The sequence below is a fragment of the Cryptomeria japonica genome, chromosome 3 (assembly GCF_030272615.1).
Source record: "Cryptomeria japonica chromosome 3, Sugi_1.0, whole genome shotgun sequence".
In the NCBI taxonomy this organism is placed as follows: Eukaryota; Viridiplantae; Streptophyta; class Pinopsida; order Cupressales; family Cupressaceae; genus Cryptomeria; species Cryptomeria japonica.
The window spans coordinates 256,915,729-256,932,446 of NC_081407.1; the positions used below are offsets into that span (position 1 = coordinate 256,915,729).

The window sequence follows — 16,718 nt, forward strand, 5'->3', positions numbered from 1 at the left end:
AGGCATTGGTAAATTCTACAATGCTCAATTTTTGATCCTCTTCCCTACCCTTCCCCTTCACAAAAAATACCTTTCATTCACTATTCCACACAATTGTGCTCGAAAAAGCCCCTGGATCACAATAAAATATAATAGGCTTTCTTTTTGAGGCACTCGTAAATTCTACAGTGCTCAACTATTTGATCCTCTCCCCTACCCTTCCCCTCCACAAAAATTACCTTTCCTTCACTATTCCACACAATGGTACTTGTAAAACCTGAACCACAATAAAATATAATAAGCTTTCTTTTTGAGGCACTGGTAAATTCTATAGTGCTCAACTACTTGATCCTCTCCCTTGCCCTTTCCCCTCCACAAAAATTATCTTTCCTTCACTATTCCACACAATTGTATGATCTTCTCCCCTACCCTTACCCTCCACAAAACTTACCTTTCCTTCACTATTCCACGCAATTGTACCCAAAAAATCCTAGACCACAATAAAATGTAAAAGGCTTTCTTTTTGAGGCACTAGTAAATTCTATAATGCTTTCTCTTTGAGACACTCTATTCCACATTATTTTATTTGTAAAACCTAGACCGCAATAAAATATGATAAACTTTCTTTTTGAGGCACTCTAGAATGCTCAACTACTTGATCCTCTCTCCCCTATCCTTGATCTCCACAAAAATTACCTTTCTTCCATTATTCCACGCCAAAAAGCTTATACTGCCCATTTTGGCAATACATCCAAGTCCCAACTAACTGTTAAGCAGAGCTGCAAGTCCGCCAAAAACACCGCGGATTTAGCCGCGTTTGAATGGAAGTGGACGTCGACGTGTTTACATTCTTCCGATGTAAAAATCTGGTTGTTTTCTTTACCGACGAAGGGAAAGGCAAGCAAGGACATCCAGTTGTCAGCGACGTACACTCAATGAGTATACACCGTCCAATTTGGGCAGAAACGAAGATAACGAAAAGTGGGACGAAACACCAGCGATGTGATGTATATACATGAAATCATCGCCCTCGCAAAGAATATGATCGAAGTATACGCAATGAATATATACCACCAGTGTTGTGTTTCCTTCCCCACATAAATATATGCCCTCCAATTTGGTTGACGGAGTAGGAACAAATGCATTTGAAATTAAGAAAAGAAAAGAAAAAAGATAAACGAAAAGCAGCTCCTGCTTTGATAACCACATGTAAGCTAACAAGTGGTAGATACTTGTGTGTATATATACAGAAATGGACAGATCCGATGCTCCCGGGCATTCGAGCCTCACCTGTGCCTCAGCAGGGAAAGAAGAAAGAAACTACTTTGGCCGTAAAATTTGAGGATTAGTAGAATGGCATTAGGCTAACAAGACAGTAGCAGATAATTTTGTTTTTGGGTTGTTAAAATGGGGGGTTACATTTAGAGATGAAAATGGGAGGGTTAAAAATGTTGGGGTGAATGGCCATGACCCACCAAATGTGATATACGCCATTTGGGAATGGGTCTATTCGATTTCATCGTGGCAAAATAAGGATTGTTACTTACATTGGTGGTTCTAAGTATTTCAGGCAGAAATTTGTGATTTGAGAGGTGTTTTCGCGAGGATTCTGATATAAACCCGGGTAAGAATTTTGAAATTTTCTGCCTTCGTAGCTGATCTATGCTTGCTGCTGGATATTCTGACCTCGTATTTGAATTGGTTTGTTGCCATTTTTGTTGGGTTTTATTTGTTTGAACTGGGTATCTATACAACCGAGTTTGGTACTTTTCATTTATGTCAAATCCAACTGGGTCCTGGCCATATTTGTCAAAATCCATCTTTAAAAAAAATTAATCACTTTTTTGGCTTCTGGGTACTTTGGATTGAATGAAATTCTGCTGCCTGGGGCAACTTTAGGATCAAGTGTTTGTTACAACATTTAGGTCAGGAATCTACTTTTGGCTGATCCCCATAGCTTCTAATCAATCAATCTTATGCGGCATGCTGAGAAGCGCCTTTTGATCTGTAAACAGAATAGGGAAGGCCTTTGTGAGGAGGTCTTATATTCTAGTCCTTGAGTTGACCTTTGGAAAATTTCTGCTCGGGTTTTTTCAGTGCTGGTAGTTTCTTCTTAATCAGGCTCGTAAAAGTGTTTAGATTTGGCAGTGATTGTATTGGGGTTCGTTTAAAGGCAGATTCTAATTCATCATAGATTGAATTAGATTTGCAAAGAGAATTATAAGGACGAACAAAAATGGAAGGCGAGATGATGTCAATGGAGGAGGATATAGATAAAGGTGAGACTGTGAAAGAAGCCTTGCAGGGCACCCTCTGGCACCATACTGGGAATTGTCTGGTGGAAACTGAGAGTTCTGCAACGCCAAATCCAGTTTGCTCTGGAATGGACAGTGACAATCAGCTTGGTCATAGAAACAATGCTGGCACCGGCATCGGTGAGAGAGGGGAATCCAGCTGTGGTTATTCATCTGGAGGAGAGATCGGTGTTTCACCAAAAATCAGAGGATCTACAAATGGTTCTAATCATAGAAACATAGTCCACTTCAGGACGGATCATGATTCAGAGCTGGGTAGACAGGATAAGGTTGGAGAGGATTCAAAGCGGAGCAGGCAGGATAAAGCCGAGTTAGGCCGATCTTTCCAGAGTGCCGTAAGTTCACATGATTGGGCTCTTGCAGAAAGTCTAATTCCTTTAGCAGACACCCAGAGGTTGAATGATGCCTTGTGTATCGCTCTGGATTCCATCTGGTTTTTAAGCACCCAGCAGGAGCTTGCAGGTGTTACAAAGTTGATCGAGAAACTTATCAGACGTGGGGCTCATGACTTTACTCGTGCAGCTCTTAGAACATCATTCCTTGCTTCCTGTGTTTCAGCTTGCCGGAGTCGTACGATGAGCTTGGCAGACACAGTCACCCTCATGGCCCAAAGGTATGCTGAAGGTTCATCATTTTAGCTATAATAAATTCATTGTTGTTACATGAGTTTTATCTAGATTGACGATTTGCACCTTTCACTATTCTCGTTTATTATGCAATCGGTCTAATTGGGTTTCCTTCAGTTTTGTCAGCTGATGATGCCAAGTAATTAGTAGTTTATTTTTCTGTTTAATGATCCGATAGATATGAAAATTTAGCTCCGATACACATTTTTAGGGAGAATCACCCAGTGGCTCCTTGGAGGACTCCTGAAATTTATTCAGGAGGTACTGCTGAGAAAACTGGAATATTTTTTTATGCAGATCACTCTGAAGAGCTTTGGCAAATCTAGGAGATTATTCTTGTTAAAACAGTTTCATGCTAAATCAGAATTTCTGCGTTTCTACGACATTTTTAGAATCTGAATCAAAGAATTCAAGGCTGCGATCAAATATTTTCTGAGAAACTATAAAAAATGTTTAAACTATATCGACCTCTAATTTGTCCACAAAGTTTCCCTGCTAGTCTTAAATGCATGCTTGAAACTCTCAGTTCCCTAAAGTCTTGCCAAAACAAAAGTTACTCCAGGTTATCAAGTGCAGATTGTATTTTTTCCTATCAACATGCGGCTTTCATGTGACCGCTTGAGTGTAAAAGCCTTAGCTGCAATCTTTTTCCTTTCCACCCCACAGAAAATTCTTCCCTGCCACCACATGGTTTTAAAAATCAATTCTTTACCTCTGATCCACTGTTTGGCCGACCATACACCTCTGTGATGGTTACTGATAATCTTCTTCCTAAACATTAGCAGCTATGATTTCTTCGGGAAGATTTTGCATTTCTTGATTGTCTAATGTTTCTTGGTTTTATGATCTGAGTGTGGTTTTAACGCTCATCTGATTAGACTAGTGGGAAAATTCTATTTTCAAACCATGAAACACCAGAAAAATAAGATGGTGGTTTGGGAACTTGTTTTGGATCTTGCCTAGGGTTTTTGACTGTAAAGAATACAGTTTAAAAACTCTTGATTTACAAACTATTAGGAAACATTATAAGTCTTAAAAAATGGTGTGGAATTTATGACATTGCAACTGAAATTAAGATTACAAATTATTAGTTTTGATGGTTGTGGTCACGATGATACTGAAGATAATGTTGTTTGGGAACTACTTTTACAGGTTGCGAGAGCGCCTTCAGGAGTGCAATGGTGATGAGGTACTGAAGGCTGAGGCTGCTGCAAAGGTACAAAGATTTACTGAATGGGCTCTTAAGTGCATTGGTTCCCATTCTCGTGGTCAAGGAAGTGCTGACAGAGTAACACACAGTTCAGCCATTGAGATCCAACTACAGCTATCAGCTTTTAAAACATTTTTGGATCTTGCGGGGGACCGGTTGACAGGAAAAGACTTCACGGAGGCCTTTGATGCAGCTTGCTTTCCCCTCACTCTCTTTTCTAGTGCAATTGATCCAGGTTGGGCGTCTGGAATTGCAGCAAGTGCAATGCAAGGATTGTTAGGAATGCTTGTAGAAGGAGGAGCTGATAATGTCAATCAGTGCTTCCTTGAAGCTGCAAGGTTTGGAAGCACTGAACTTGTGCGGATTCTTCTACATGTAATTTGCTCTGCCTTTTCTGCCTAATGTTGATATGTTGAGACTATATTTGTTTTTAGATGTAAGATGTTCGTTTTCCTTTTCTGCATCTTGCTTAAAACATCAAACATGCATCCTTGAAATGCAAGTAAACAATACTTGGTTAATTTTCCTGTCTTTAGGTTTTCTTGTGGAGCCTGAATTTAATTTTCAACGATTGGATGTGGAGAAAATTTTACTCGCTGCGTATTTTTAAAATCTTACTTTTTAATATTTAATAGGTTTGTAAATTTTTAAAGTAGATGTCTTGTCTGGAACAAGAATGCCATGCTGCCATGACCTTTTCTATTTTTATTTTATTTTTGCTGCTTATAACTTTCAGTTAGTTATTTTCCTTTGTATGCGTTAATTATTTGCCATTTGTTTCTCTTCTAATTTCAGTGCATTGTGTGAAATTCATGCTTGTAGATTGCCCAACGAAACAGTTTGGATGTGGATGTGGATCTTGCACTGGGATTTGCTTCTCACTACAGAAAAATCAGCACAATGGAATGCCTTGTGGAGGAGGGGAATGCAGTTGCATTTTTAGGGCCACTCATGCGAGCTGCAGAGAGGGGAGACATGCCAGTTGTGAAATGGTTTGTAGAGAGAGGTTGCAGAGACATGGAGCTCTGTCTTGCGCTCACAGCAGCAGCGTCAAGTAGCAAAGTGGAAATAGCCACTTATCTATTGCCACATGTGCCTCAGAATGTCCTCTCAACATTGAGTGTAGAAATTATAAAGGCTGCTGGGGAGCGCAGTGGTGGTTCCTTGAAGGGTGTAGCTTTCCTTTTGCAAGCAGATTTCCTCAATAATCCTGAAGCTACATACCAGGCTGCAAACAACATTGCAAAATCAGAGGATGAAGCAGTAACATCAGAACTACGGACTTTCTTACTAGAAAACTGGTCCGAGGAAGCATTCTTGCGTGGTCGGTTGTTTGGACAGGATCACTACTTAAATGTGATGAGAGTTATCATGCGAGGCTTGCCTCCTCTTTATATACAGGATCTCCCTAATCAGCTGCAGGTGGCTATAGCATACTTACCATTGTACAAAGAATGTTTTGATGCTGGAGGAGTGCTTCTGTCACAGTGGTTGAGGGGTCAGCTAGTAGAAGCAGCATGGAGGCTTAGTAGAGGTGTTTTCAACACACAGGAAGAACTTTTAGGCCGCAGCAAGGATGATCTACTTGCCATTTTAGAGTCCAACTTACCGGCATTTTTGCTATGCAATTTCTGTTGATAAAGTTTGTGCTTACTCTTGCTTGTGAATATTTACTGCCAAAGGTATTCTACTATGGGTATAGGATCATTCATGGCAGAGCATCTCCCTGGGACATCTTAGGTAATGTTACTCTGGGAGTCACATTTCATGAATTTAGCATGATAGCTGCTCCCATACACAACATTTGTGCACTTCTTCAATGCCAGGTTTTTGGGCGATTCTCTTATCCCAAGTCATGTATAATTTATGATACTAGATTGCATGAGAAACAAGTTTTTGGGGGATATGTACGGATGACTAGAAAATGTCCACTGTCTTCTAATCTTGTGGAGGTTCTTTTCTAGGTCATGATAGGTATCTTGTCTGTAGTTTTAAATTGAACTGATGGTTCTATCCAGATTTTGTGAAATACTTTCTAAACAGGGGCTGAGGATATGTATTGAAAAATGTGAAGACCAACCTTCTCCCAGTTGTTATTCAAGGCATGGCATAGGAAGTCTTTATAGATAATTGAAGAAGGCTTGCTGTTAGAGTGCAAATGCACAAGGATGGGCTTGATGTTGTTAAAACAGGGATTTGGGATCCTTCCAAATTTTCTGAGTAGATACTGTTGCTATAACTGGCGAGCTTATTAATCGTACAAATTTAAACCATCTAAACATAAACAAATGTCAGTGGAATTGAAAAAATGTTGTTCAAATTAAAGTTTATAATTAGTTTATGCTCTGCAGTTGGGACAGTTTAACTTGACTGACAATTGCCATGGATATAATTGGCTCCCAAATCAAGACTTATTGAATAATAGTGTGTTAACAGCTGAGCACAGCATAAGAGAATAAATGAGGGCATAAAATCAAACACTTGATACCCTTTGCTAGATGAAAAGGGCTGACGTTTGACTTCTGAACCTGTTATGATCAGGAAAATACAGTTTCAGAATTTGCGTCTCTTGACATCAAGTATTTTTACAGATTTTGTTTTAAGTTTTTTGGCTAACAATTTTTTAACTTGATATAATTTTCCAAATCAAGAGTAATCCAAATAGAGAGTGTAACAGCTGACCAGAGCATAAGAGAATAAATGAGAGCGTAAAATCAAACACTTGATATCCTCTGCTAGATGAAAATAGCTGGTTTGACCTCTAAACCTGTTATGATACAGAAAATACAGTTTCAGATTTCACATCTCTTGACATCAAGTATTTTACAGATCTTGCTTTTATTTTATTTTGGGTAACAAATATTTAACTTGATATAATTGAAATATAGTGTGTAACAGCTGACCGCAGCATAAGAGAATAAGTGAGCATAAAATTAAACACTTTATATCCTTTGCTAGATGTAAAGGGCTGATGTTTGACTTCTGAATCAGGAAAATACATTTTCAGAATTCATATCTCTTGACATCAAGTATTTTAACTGATCTTGTTTTTTCTTTTGGCTAACAATGCTTAGAAACATTTTTTTTCATGGTTTGAAGTTGGTATCTGCATCTTCTGGGACGAGATCATTGCAGTTTGATATATAATCTAGTCATTTTAATAAGCTATTTTTCTGCTTATTTTGATACTGTGACATGAATGTTTATGCATAAAGGTTAAAGCAGTGAGCATATGCTTTTTCTGGGATATTTGTTACATTTTGACCTCTATCATTTCAGTAAATGATCTTCCATTTATTCATTCTTTCTAGGATATAGTTTTTCCACCTTGATCTTACATTATACATTTCAACCTGGGCGTACTTTCAGGTTTATCTCATATGAAAACAATCTTCTGCACTTCAAATATCCAGAACTAACCAAAAAATGATCAAAGCTATTATTTGAAACTAGTTTTCTGCTTCATTCAAAAATTAAAAACAAAATATATCAGCTATTAGCTTGCTGGTTTGTGGATTTGACCATGTAGTCAATTTTTTCTTCATTTTGGATCATGCTCCAGGATCCATCATCAGGATGGGTTAGCTAGAGGAGAAATGAAATCAATTTTTTCATCAATGTTTTGTAACATGCTCCATGATCCATCCTGCTGGTGTTTGGATTGGGCTGTGTAGTTGAATTTTTCATTTCTCTTATCTAGCTAACTCATCTTGATGATGGATCATGGAGCATGACCTAAAATTTTGACAAAAAAATTGATAACACGATCAAATCCAGAAACCAGGAGGATGGATCATGCACTGAAACAAAGTCCAAGATCTTTAATGGGTGGATTGTATTTTCTGATCGTGAATGTGCTCAATGGTGGTCATAGGTTGGAATCATAATGGGTTAGTTTGTACACCTTGAACAATATATGGATGAAACATTTCCATGTGGAATGCCTTAATAATGGAGGCTTCACATAAATTTGCATGATTCATTTGGTGGTGGCCACAGAAACTGCCTTGACCATTGCCTCCCGACTTTCACAATGTTAATGTTTCAGGTATTACTCGGAGTTTTGGTTTTTGCCGATGGATCCTCTGCATCTTTAGCCTTATTTTCATGGTGATTAGACGTTTTGTATTCTATTTTCTTTTTGTTACCAAACTCATCCTTTGTTATGATAATCCTGCAATAATCGCCGTATGCCCCTTGGAAGAAACTTCTGGTTTGAAAGTCTTATCCTGAATTTAAGAAAGCTTAAAATTGAATTGTAAGTTTACTGAATCTATTGTTCAAAGCGTTTGTTCTTGCAGTCTTTTTTAGAGGCGCTCTCATTAAGTTTGGATTTCCAAGAAAACCAATCCACCATTTCAATATTTTGTTTACCTTTTACAATGGTGTTGTTGAGATTACACTCTTTTCATGGTAATATAAGGTTCTCTTTTCTAGCCATCCTCTAGAAAATCTGCAGGTTCTAAAGTTGAGTGTGTAATGGCAAAATCTCTTAATAGAGGAATATTTTGACCATAGCAGGCGTTAACTGGATAACTAGCACCTAAAGAATCAAGTCACAAGGATATACATGATTTTGATGACAGTTTATGATTCACCAAGATTTGACTTATTGCTTTTATTGGAATTGGGGAACCAAAACAACTAAAATAACATAAAATTTCATTATTAGTTTCAAAATATATTTAGTTTCGCTAAATTGACACTTTAGGTTCACTTCATTTTCATCCACCATGGTCTTCAATCTTTGACATCACTTTCTTGGGATGAACTCATAACATGCCATGTGTGTTCAATGTTTGAAATCTGTTTATAAACTTATCATGTCAAGAAGAGTAAGTGATCTATCCTAGATAAATTGAAGTTTGCTCATCCTGGAGTCAAGTTCCTTTTGCTCTAGATGTAGATATAGTTCTGCACAAGTTTTAGTTTGATGCCCACCATGTATTTAAAACTCTGTTACAGGTCATGTCCTTGTGATATCACTTCAACCCCCTTCGTTCTTTCATAAAGTAGGTAATAGGTTGGTAATTCCTTTCCCTTGCTTGGATCTTCAACATGGTGATGTAAGAGTCAGTTATTCCTTCTTTTACTTGCTTCAAATTTTAATAAACTCAAGAGACAGGTTAATTTCACCTGTTAGTGGAAGGAGACATTGTAGGCACCCTTATTTTCCAAGAGCAGAACATCTTAAAAGATATTGTTTCCCTTTCTATGTTAAGTGGAGAGGAGGTTGTTTTGTCCTTTTTCGTTCAAGGGATTATTTCTTTCCTAAATCTATGTTCAACACAGATTGGTTGGACAAAGGTCTGAATTTTCCTTCTCCACCCTTGCCTCACCATGACGGTGCAAGTTAAAATTTTAGCATGGTGGACTATGGACCATAGAATAAATGTAACACTTTAGAATTTGACTTTTCCCAATATGTTACATGTGACCAATAGTTTTCAAAATCTTACATGAAAATTTCAAACTACTCCTAATTTTTTATAACAACTTACTTGACAAGTCTCCTACTTATAACTAAAGTTTTAGGGTCATATCATCAAATATGATGCCACGTCATCATGCTTTTTGTCAAGGTGTCCAAAAAGCCCCTAAAGAAAAGTGAGATTGATACTTATGCATTAAGTCATGTTTTATTGGTGCGTTGATGTGGCATCACATGATTTGTTGCTTTTTAGATCGAAGGAGTACATTTCCTTCAATTATGGGTAGTCATCATAAGGATAACAATTTTAATGTCACAACTATTAGTGCAATATTGTCAAAAATATTAGGGCATTAAATACAAGTGCCATCTCCTTTATACAAATATATGTTAACTACACAAAACAAACAAGATAATTGTGTTTAAGAACATTTTCTTAGTAAACTATTGCAATTGTCATTTTACAATTATTTTATTTTATTTATTAAATATTTTGAAACATACATTTTTATTATATAATATTGTTTATTTTATTTCATTAAAAAATATTTACATATAACTTCTAATTTTCGAAAAAATATAGTTTATTTTATTTCTATTTTGAAAAGTGTACCAATTTTATATACTTAGATTTATTTTTAGTGAATTCTGGTTATGATATGAAATAGATGTTAAAATTGATGGTCTTTATTTTTATTTTTTTATCTATCTACTCATTTATTTGTTGAGAATTTTAAGTACCTTATATAGATATCAAAAATCTATTTATATAGAAAATAATTTAAGCCAAAAGTAAATGATTTGTTCTAGTTTAACTTTTTAAAAATTTGAAGATGGTTTCTATGATTACTATTAAAAATATTTATTTTTAAATAAAATAAATTTATTATTATATATGTAATAAATTAAATAATTATAAATTGAAATAAAAATACATATCTATATTATTAAAATACATTATTAATAAATTTTTTTATTTTAAAATAAATTAAAATTTTATTATATATATAATAAATTAAATAATTATAAATTGAAATAAAAATACATGTCTGTGTCTATATTATAAAAATGCTTTATGGAAATATTATTTTTTTATGTTTTCATAACAATAAAAAATATATATTAAATTTATCTTATTTATTAGTGAAATCTTATTTTTGAATCAATTAAAAGTGATTATTAATTTCTATTGGTTTCTAGCTTACCTGATGCACGTGGTTTGCGGGCTATTACATATTGTACAAATTATTTCTCTACACTATGATCAATTTAAAAAATTTGATGCTATAGATTTTTTAATTTTTAAAATTTCTTTATTAAAAAAAATGCCCATTTTAAATAATTTTTTATATTTTGTATTGTTAAAATATTCTAAGTGAAGTAATTATTTTTTTTAGATTTCTTTATTAAAAAAATGCTTATTTTAAATAGTTTTTTATATTTTGTATTGTTAAAATGTTGTAAGTGAAGTGATTATTTTTATATAGATATATAAATTTTAATATATTTTTTTTCTTCAAAATATAGGTAATAAAATCAATCATAGGAATTTGATTCACACTATTTAAAAAAAAAAATACAAACATTTTCTATTAAAAAAAACCTAATTATTGTATGTATTCTTTATAATTAATAATTTTATATATATAGTTTTTGAAATCATTCTATTTTTTTTACTTTTTGAAAATCATAAATCACTCTAATATATACAAAATAATTTAATAACTTTTAATCATAAATTTAAATTTTTTATTTAATCTTTAAAAAAGCTTATTTTCACTTTTATAATTATTAATAGTTATTTTATTAAGATCAATATTAAACTAATAATTGACAATTAAGTTTAAGATTAATTTGATTATTATAATTATAATTATTTAGATTTTTTAATTAAATTAGGATTATGTTTTTAAGAAAAATACATACTTTCACTTTAACATATAATGTTGTATTATAATATAAATATTCTATTCTATTATATAAACTTGATATTTAAAAATATTATATTATGCTAGCAATTGCACCTTGGCATGCAATGGGAATGTCAAAGAGGTTGGAAGTGTTGGAGTAATTAGGACATTTTATCTAATTATTTATTAATTAGATCCTTTAATTACTTTTTCACTTAAGCTAAACTTAGGTACCTTTTCTTTTTATTTAATTAGGCTAATAATAGCTTAAGTTGTCTCATTCATTATAATTGTGACACGCATGCTAATTTAATTTAACTTTTAGGGTTTTGCATCTAAGGTTTCATTCATCCTTTTATGAGGATTCATTCATTCATTGTAATTGATCTCCAATATATTCTTTGTGTAATAATACAAAAGTCTTAGGTTGTTATTGATCATATTATCTTTGCTTGATCTCTTTTGTGTGATAGGTGTTTTGCTTGCAGATAATTTTTGGCTCATGTAGTTGTATTTTCAACTCCTATAGGAAGGTATATTAGGGGAAATTGGTCATTTTTTTGCATAAATTTGTGTAATACATGAGATCAATTGGTAGGTCATTTAGAAAATGATGTTTTTTGTGCAATAAAGGTCTCAATGGAGAAGTGATAGCCTCAAATCCACTTTACATCTTCTTACAAGGATCCAATCATATCTGAAACAAAAACTTTGAATTAGGAAGACAATCAAGTTCTATTACCAATAGGCTCATGTTATGTTTGCAATCGGGTGAGAGGGAGATACAGGTAGAGATAGGGGTAGAAATAGGGAGAGATAGAGGGGGGAAGAGTAAGAGAGGGGTATAAATAGAGATGGAGATGGAGAAAGAGGAGAGGGAGATGGACAAAAGGGGAGAGATATAAAGAGATAAAGAGAGAGAGAGAGAGAGAGAGAGAGAGAGAGAGAGAGAGAGGAGACAGGATTAGATAAATGTGGAAGCTTGAAAAAAAAATAGAAAGAGAGAGAGGGAGAGATAGAAAGATAAAGATAGAGATATAGAGAGAGGGAGAGATATAGTGGTAGAGAGATAAAAAATAGAGATAGATGAATAGGTGAAAGAAGAAATATGGAGAGAGGTATATAAAGAGGAAAAGAGATATGAATATAGAGGTCTAATATGGAGGGATAGGGAGAGAGATGTGAGGGAGAGAGATGGATAGATAGAGGGAGACATATATAGAGATAGAGGGGGGAGAGAAAAATAGAGGTAGAATGGAAGATAAAGTGAGAGAGGAAGAGGGAAAAAAATAGATAGAGAAATAGATAGATGTAGATGGAGAGATAAAGATATAAGGAGATATAGAGAGAGGGAGAGAGGGAGAGAGGGAGAGAGATAAAGAGAGACAAATAGAGAGAACTAGAGATAAACAAATATATATGGAGAGAGAGTGAGAAATATGGGGAGATAGAGGAAGAGATAGGCATATATTGGAAGAGAATGAGAGGGAGATAGAGATATACAAAGAGAGAAAGGGAGAGAGAGGTAGTGATAAAGAGATAGATAGGGGATAGAGAGGGAATAAAGGAGGGAGAGATATAGATAGAGGAAAATATAGAGAGATGGAGAGGGATAGGGAAAGATAGAGAGTTAAGGAGATAAAGGTACAAAAAGATATGGATAGAAAGAGATAGAAATCAATAGATAGAGAGGGGAAGAGGGAGTGATATAGATAAATGAAAATATAAATATACAAATAGGAATAGGGAGAGAGATGGAAATAGATATGTAGAAAGAGATAGAAAGAGAAGCAAGAGGGAGAAGATCTATAAATAGACAGATAGAGATATCGTACAAGAGAGATGGAGTGAATAAGAGAGAGAGCTGGAGATAATGATATATTGATAGCAAGGGGGAGAGGGATATATGTAGATAGATATGGAGGGGGAAAGAGTGAGAGAAAGAAGGTGATAGAGACAAGTAATAGAGAACTGTTTAGATAGAGGGAGAGAGATAGAGAGAGGGAAAGATAGAGATAGCGAAGGAGAAACAAGGAGCGTGTGTGTGTTAGAGAGAGGATAAGTAGAGAGATATAAAAAGAGGGAGTGATGGGGAGAGAGGGAGGGATGGGGATAGAAAGAGGGAGAGATGGAGAAATAGGAATCGAAATAGGTATAGATAGGAATAGAAAGGAGAGACAAAGTACATATAACTTCTAAAATATAGAGGGGGTGAGAGAGAGGGAGAAATAGAAATAGCAAGAGGGAGACAATGCACAAGATGGAGATAGAGAGATAAAGCTAAAGATATAGGAAGTGATATATAGAGAGAATAGGAGAGATTCCATGAAGGGAAAGGAGTGCATAAGAGATAGATAGAGATAAGAGATGGAGATAGAGACAGGGAGGGAGAAACAGGGAGCCTGTGTCTATGTGAGTGAGAGAGAAATAGAGATAGAGATAGTGAGGGAGAAACAAGGAATGTGTGTGTGAGTGAGAAAGATATGGAGATAGATATAGAGAGGGAGAAAGATATATAAATAGATAGATAGGCGAAGAGAGGTGGATAAATAGAGAGAGGCTAGAGGAGAAGTAGATATATATTAAAAGAGGGAGCCACATGAGAGAGAGATATAGAGAGAGGGATAGAAAGAGGTAGATATAGAGATAGATATAGTGTGAAGGATAGGTAGGGAAGAGAGAGATACATGGAGAGGTAAGGAGATATCAATAGGGGAGAGGGATAGAGATGAAGATAATATTCAAATGACATGCTACCTTAATCATAGCTCCTCAAGGACACATGATATCCTTAAATTATTGGAATGAAATGAGTAATCAAAAGTTAGTTTCTCTCTCTTGATCTCTCGCTCTAAACTTTTAATTTAGGTTTTACGTTAAAATTTATTTTATTATATAAATAAAAATAAAGCTTTAAAGATAATTATTCTACAATAAATTAAAATTTAGTAAGACATAAATTATAAAATTAATTCTATTATCTTTTAATTATTATTTGAAACTCCATAAGAAGATAATAAAATTAATTTGAAATAATTTCTATGTTTGGGGAGAATAAGTTTTTTTCCCAAACGTAAATTCTCCTAAAAAATAATTTGAAATAATTATATTATTAAATTTTATTATCTTTTATGAATTAAAGATAATAAAATTAATTCTATTACCTTCTATGAATTAAAGATAATACAATTAATTCTATTATCTTTTAATTATTATTTGTAACTCCATAAAAAGACAAAAATAATTATGTTTAATAATTCTATGTTTGGAGAGAATTCTTTTTAATTTTAATTTTTGGTTTGAAGTTAATTTAAAAATAAAAAATAAAAAATCATCATCCTTGTAAATATAAAATGTTAAATGAAATGAAAATTAATGAGAATTTTTATAAATTAAAGATAATTAAATTAATTTTGTTATCTTTTAATTATTATTTGTAATTCCATAAGAAAACAAACATAATTATGTTTAATAATTTCTATGTTTGGGGAGAATTTTTTTCTTTCTATAACTCCATAATTATTTTAATGTTTAAAAATAATATTTAAAAATAAAAACTTCAAATCAAAGTTTAAGGAAAAAAGAATTCTCCCTAAAAATATAAATTATTAAACATAATTATTTTTGTTTCTTATGAAATTATAAATAATAATTAAAAGATAATAGAATTAATTTTGTTATCTTTAATTCATAAAAAATAAAGATAATAAAATTGATTTCTATGTTTAGAGAGAATAAGTTTTTTTCTCCAAGCATAGAATTTTACGCAAACATAAATTCTCCAACATAATTTGAAATAATTATATTATTAATTTTTAAAGAATCAATTATATTATTAAATTTCATTATGAATTAATTTTATTATCTATTATGAATTAAAGATAATAAAATTAATTCTATTATCTCATAAAAGATAATAATATTAATTCTATTATCTTTTAATTATTATTTGTAATTTCATAAGAAGATAAAAATAATTATGTTTAATAAATTATTTGTATATATAAAACGTTAAATGAAATGAAAATTAATGAGACTTGAAATGAAATTATATATGTAGAAATTATTTTATGAGAGTTTATTTGATGTTACTTTTTATTATCTTTAATGAATTAAAGATAATAAAATTAATTCTATTATCTTTTAATTATTATTTGTAACTCCATAAGAAGACAAAAAAATTAAATAGTATTTTAACTTAATGAAAATTAAACTTTAAAAGAAGAAGAAGATTAGAATAAATTAATAAAAACAAGATAGAAGATCCTAATTAAAAAATATAAAATTAAAATATATTCTTATCAAAAGAAGATAGAAATAAAAGATAGATTTTTAATTTGAAATATAATTATTTTACAATAATTAAAATTTTAACAAGTGCCACGTAGTGACGAGTACTTGCCTTTATAGTATTGTAATAAAAATGTTTGTTGTAATTCTTAATTATTATAATTTTGAATTGTTGTTATTTTAAAATTATATTTTTGTAATATCAATTATAACTCTCACTTCAATACAAAAAATATTAATAATTATATTATAATATAAATATTGGCCTTTTAATGGGCCTCTCGAGGTTGATTTGGGTTCCAAGGGGAAGGAAGTTGTTGATTGGAAGAAACTAGATGTAGGATGGGTGAAAGTCATCTTTGACGGGACGTAAAGAGGGAATCCAGACCCTTTAGGTGTAGGTTTTGTGGCAAGAGATTGGAACATAAATATTGTGGCAATTGGAGCTAAAAGATTGAAGGAGGGTACAAAAAATGAAGTCAAAATGCAAGCAACTTTATTAGCAGTCAAGATGGCCAAGAAATTATCAGTATCGCAACTGGATTTGGAGGGTGATTCTCTAATTGTTATCAATGTGATTATCTGGTGTGAAATTACAACATGAAAATTAAATAAATATGTTAAAATTATAAGAGAGCTTTTAATAAATTTCAAGGATTTTAAAAGTACTCATGTGCTGAGAAATATAAATATGGTGGTGGACAGATTGTTGAAGTGAGCGTTATCATTAATGGAGGAGCAAATGAAATTTTATTGGGAGGATCTCTGAGAGATCCAACTTAATTAATAGTGATGGGTTGTATGTCGCCAACTATAACAACCATAATGGAAAGGTGTGTAGTTTAAATGCAATGGGACAAACATTTTGTTTTAAAGACATTTTGGACATTTTTATTGCACAACTATTTGAAATTGGTGTAAGGTGACATGCAGAGGGTTGGTGGCAAAGAGTTGCAA

The 16,718-nt window shown here is 32.9% G+C and overlaps 1 protein-coding gene across 1 annotated transcript; it reads left to right on the plus strand.

The window, feature by feature from the left end:
- Nucleotides 1-1,079: 1,079 nt before the first annotated feature.
- LOC131064143 (ankyrin repeat protein SKIP35) lies at nt 1,080-6,403 on the plus strand. The gene is made up of 3 exons (XM_057998168.2): nt 1,080-2,907; nt 4,073-4,505; nt 4,953-6,403. The coding sequence occupies exons 1-3, from the start codon at nt 2,216-2,218 to the stop codon at nt 5,766-5,768; spliced, it is 1,941 nt and encodes a 646-aa protein (XP_057854151.1). The 5' UTR covers nt 1,080-2,215; the 3' UTR covers nt 5,769-6,403.
- Nucleotides 6,404-16,718: the final 10,315 nt, after the last annotated feature.

Bases quoted from the DNA above. Each gene is read 5' to 3' on its own strand.
- LOC131064143 (XM_057998168.2), top strand. From the start codon at position 2,216: ATGGAAGGCGAGATGATGTCAATGGAGGAGGATATAGATAAAGGTGAG. The intron at 2,908-4,072 runs GTATGCTGAAGG...CTACTTTTACAG, and splicing joins GTCACCCTCATGGCCCAAAG to GTTGCGAGAGCGCCTTCAGG. The intron at 4,506-4,952 runs GTAATTTGCTCT...TCATGCTTGTAG, and splicing joins TTGTGCGGATTCTTCTACAT to ATTGCCCAACGAAACAGTTT.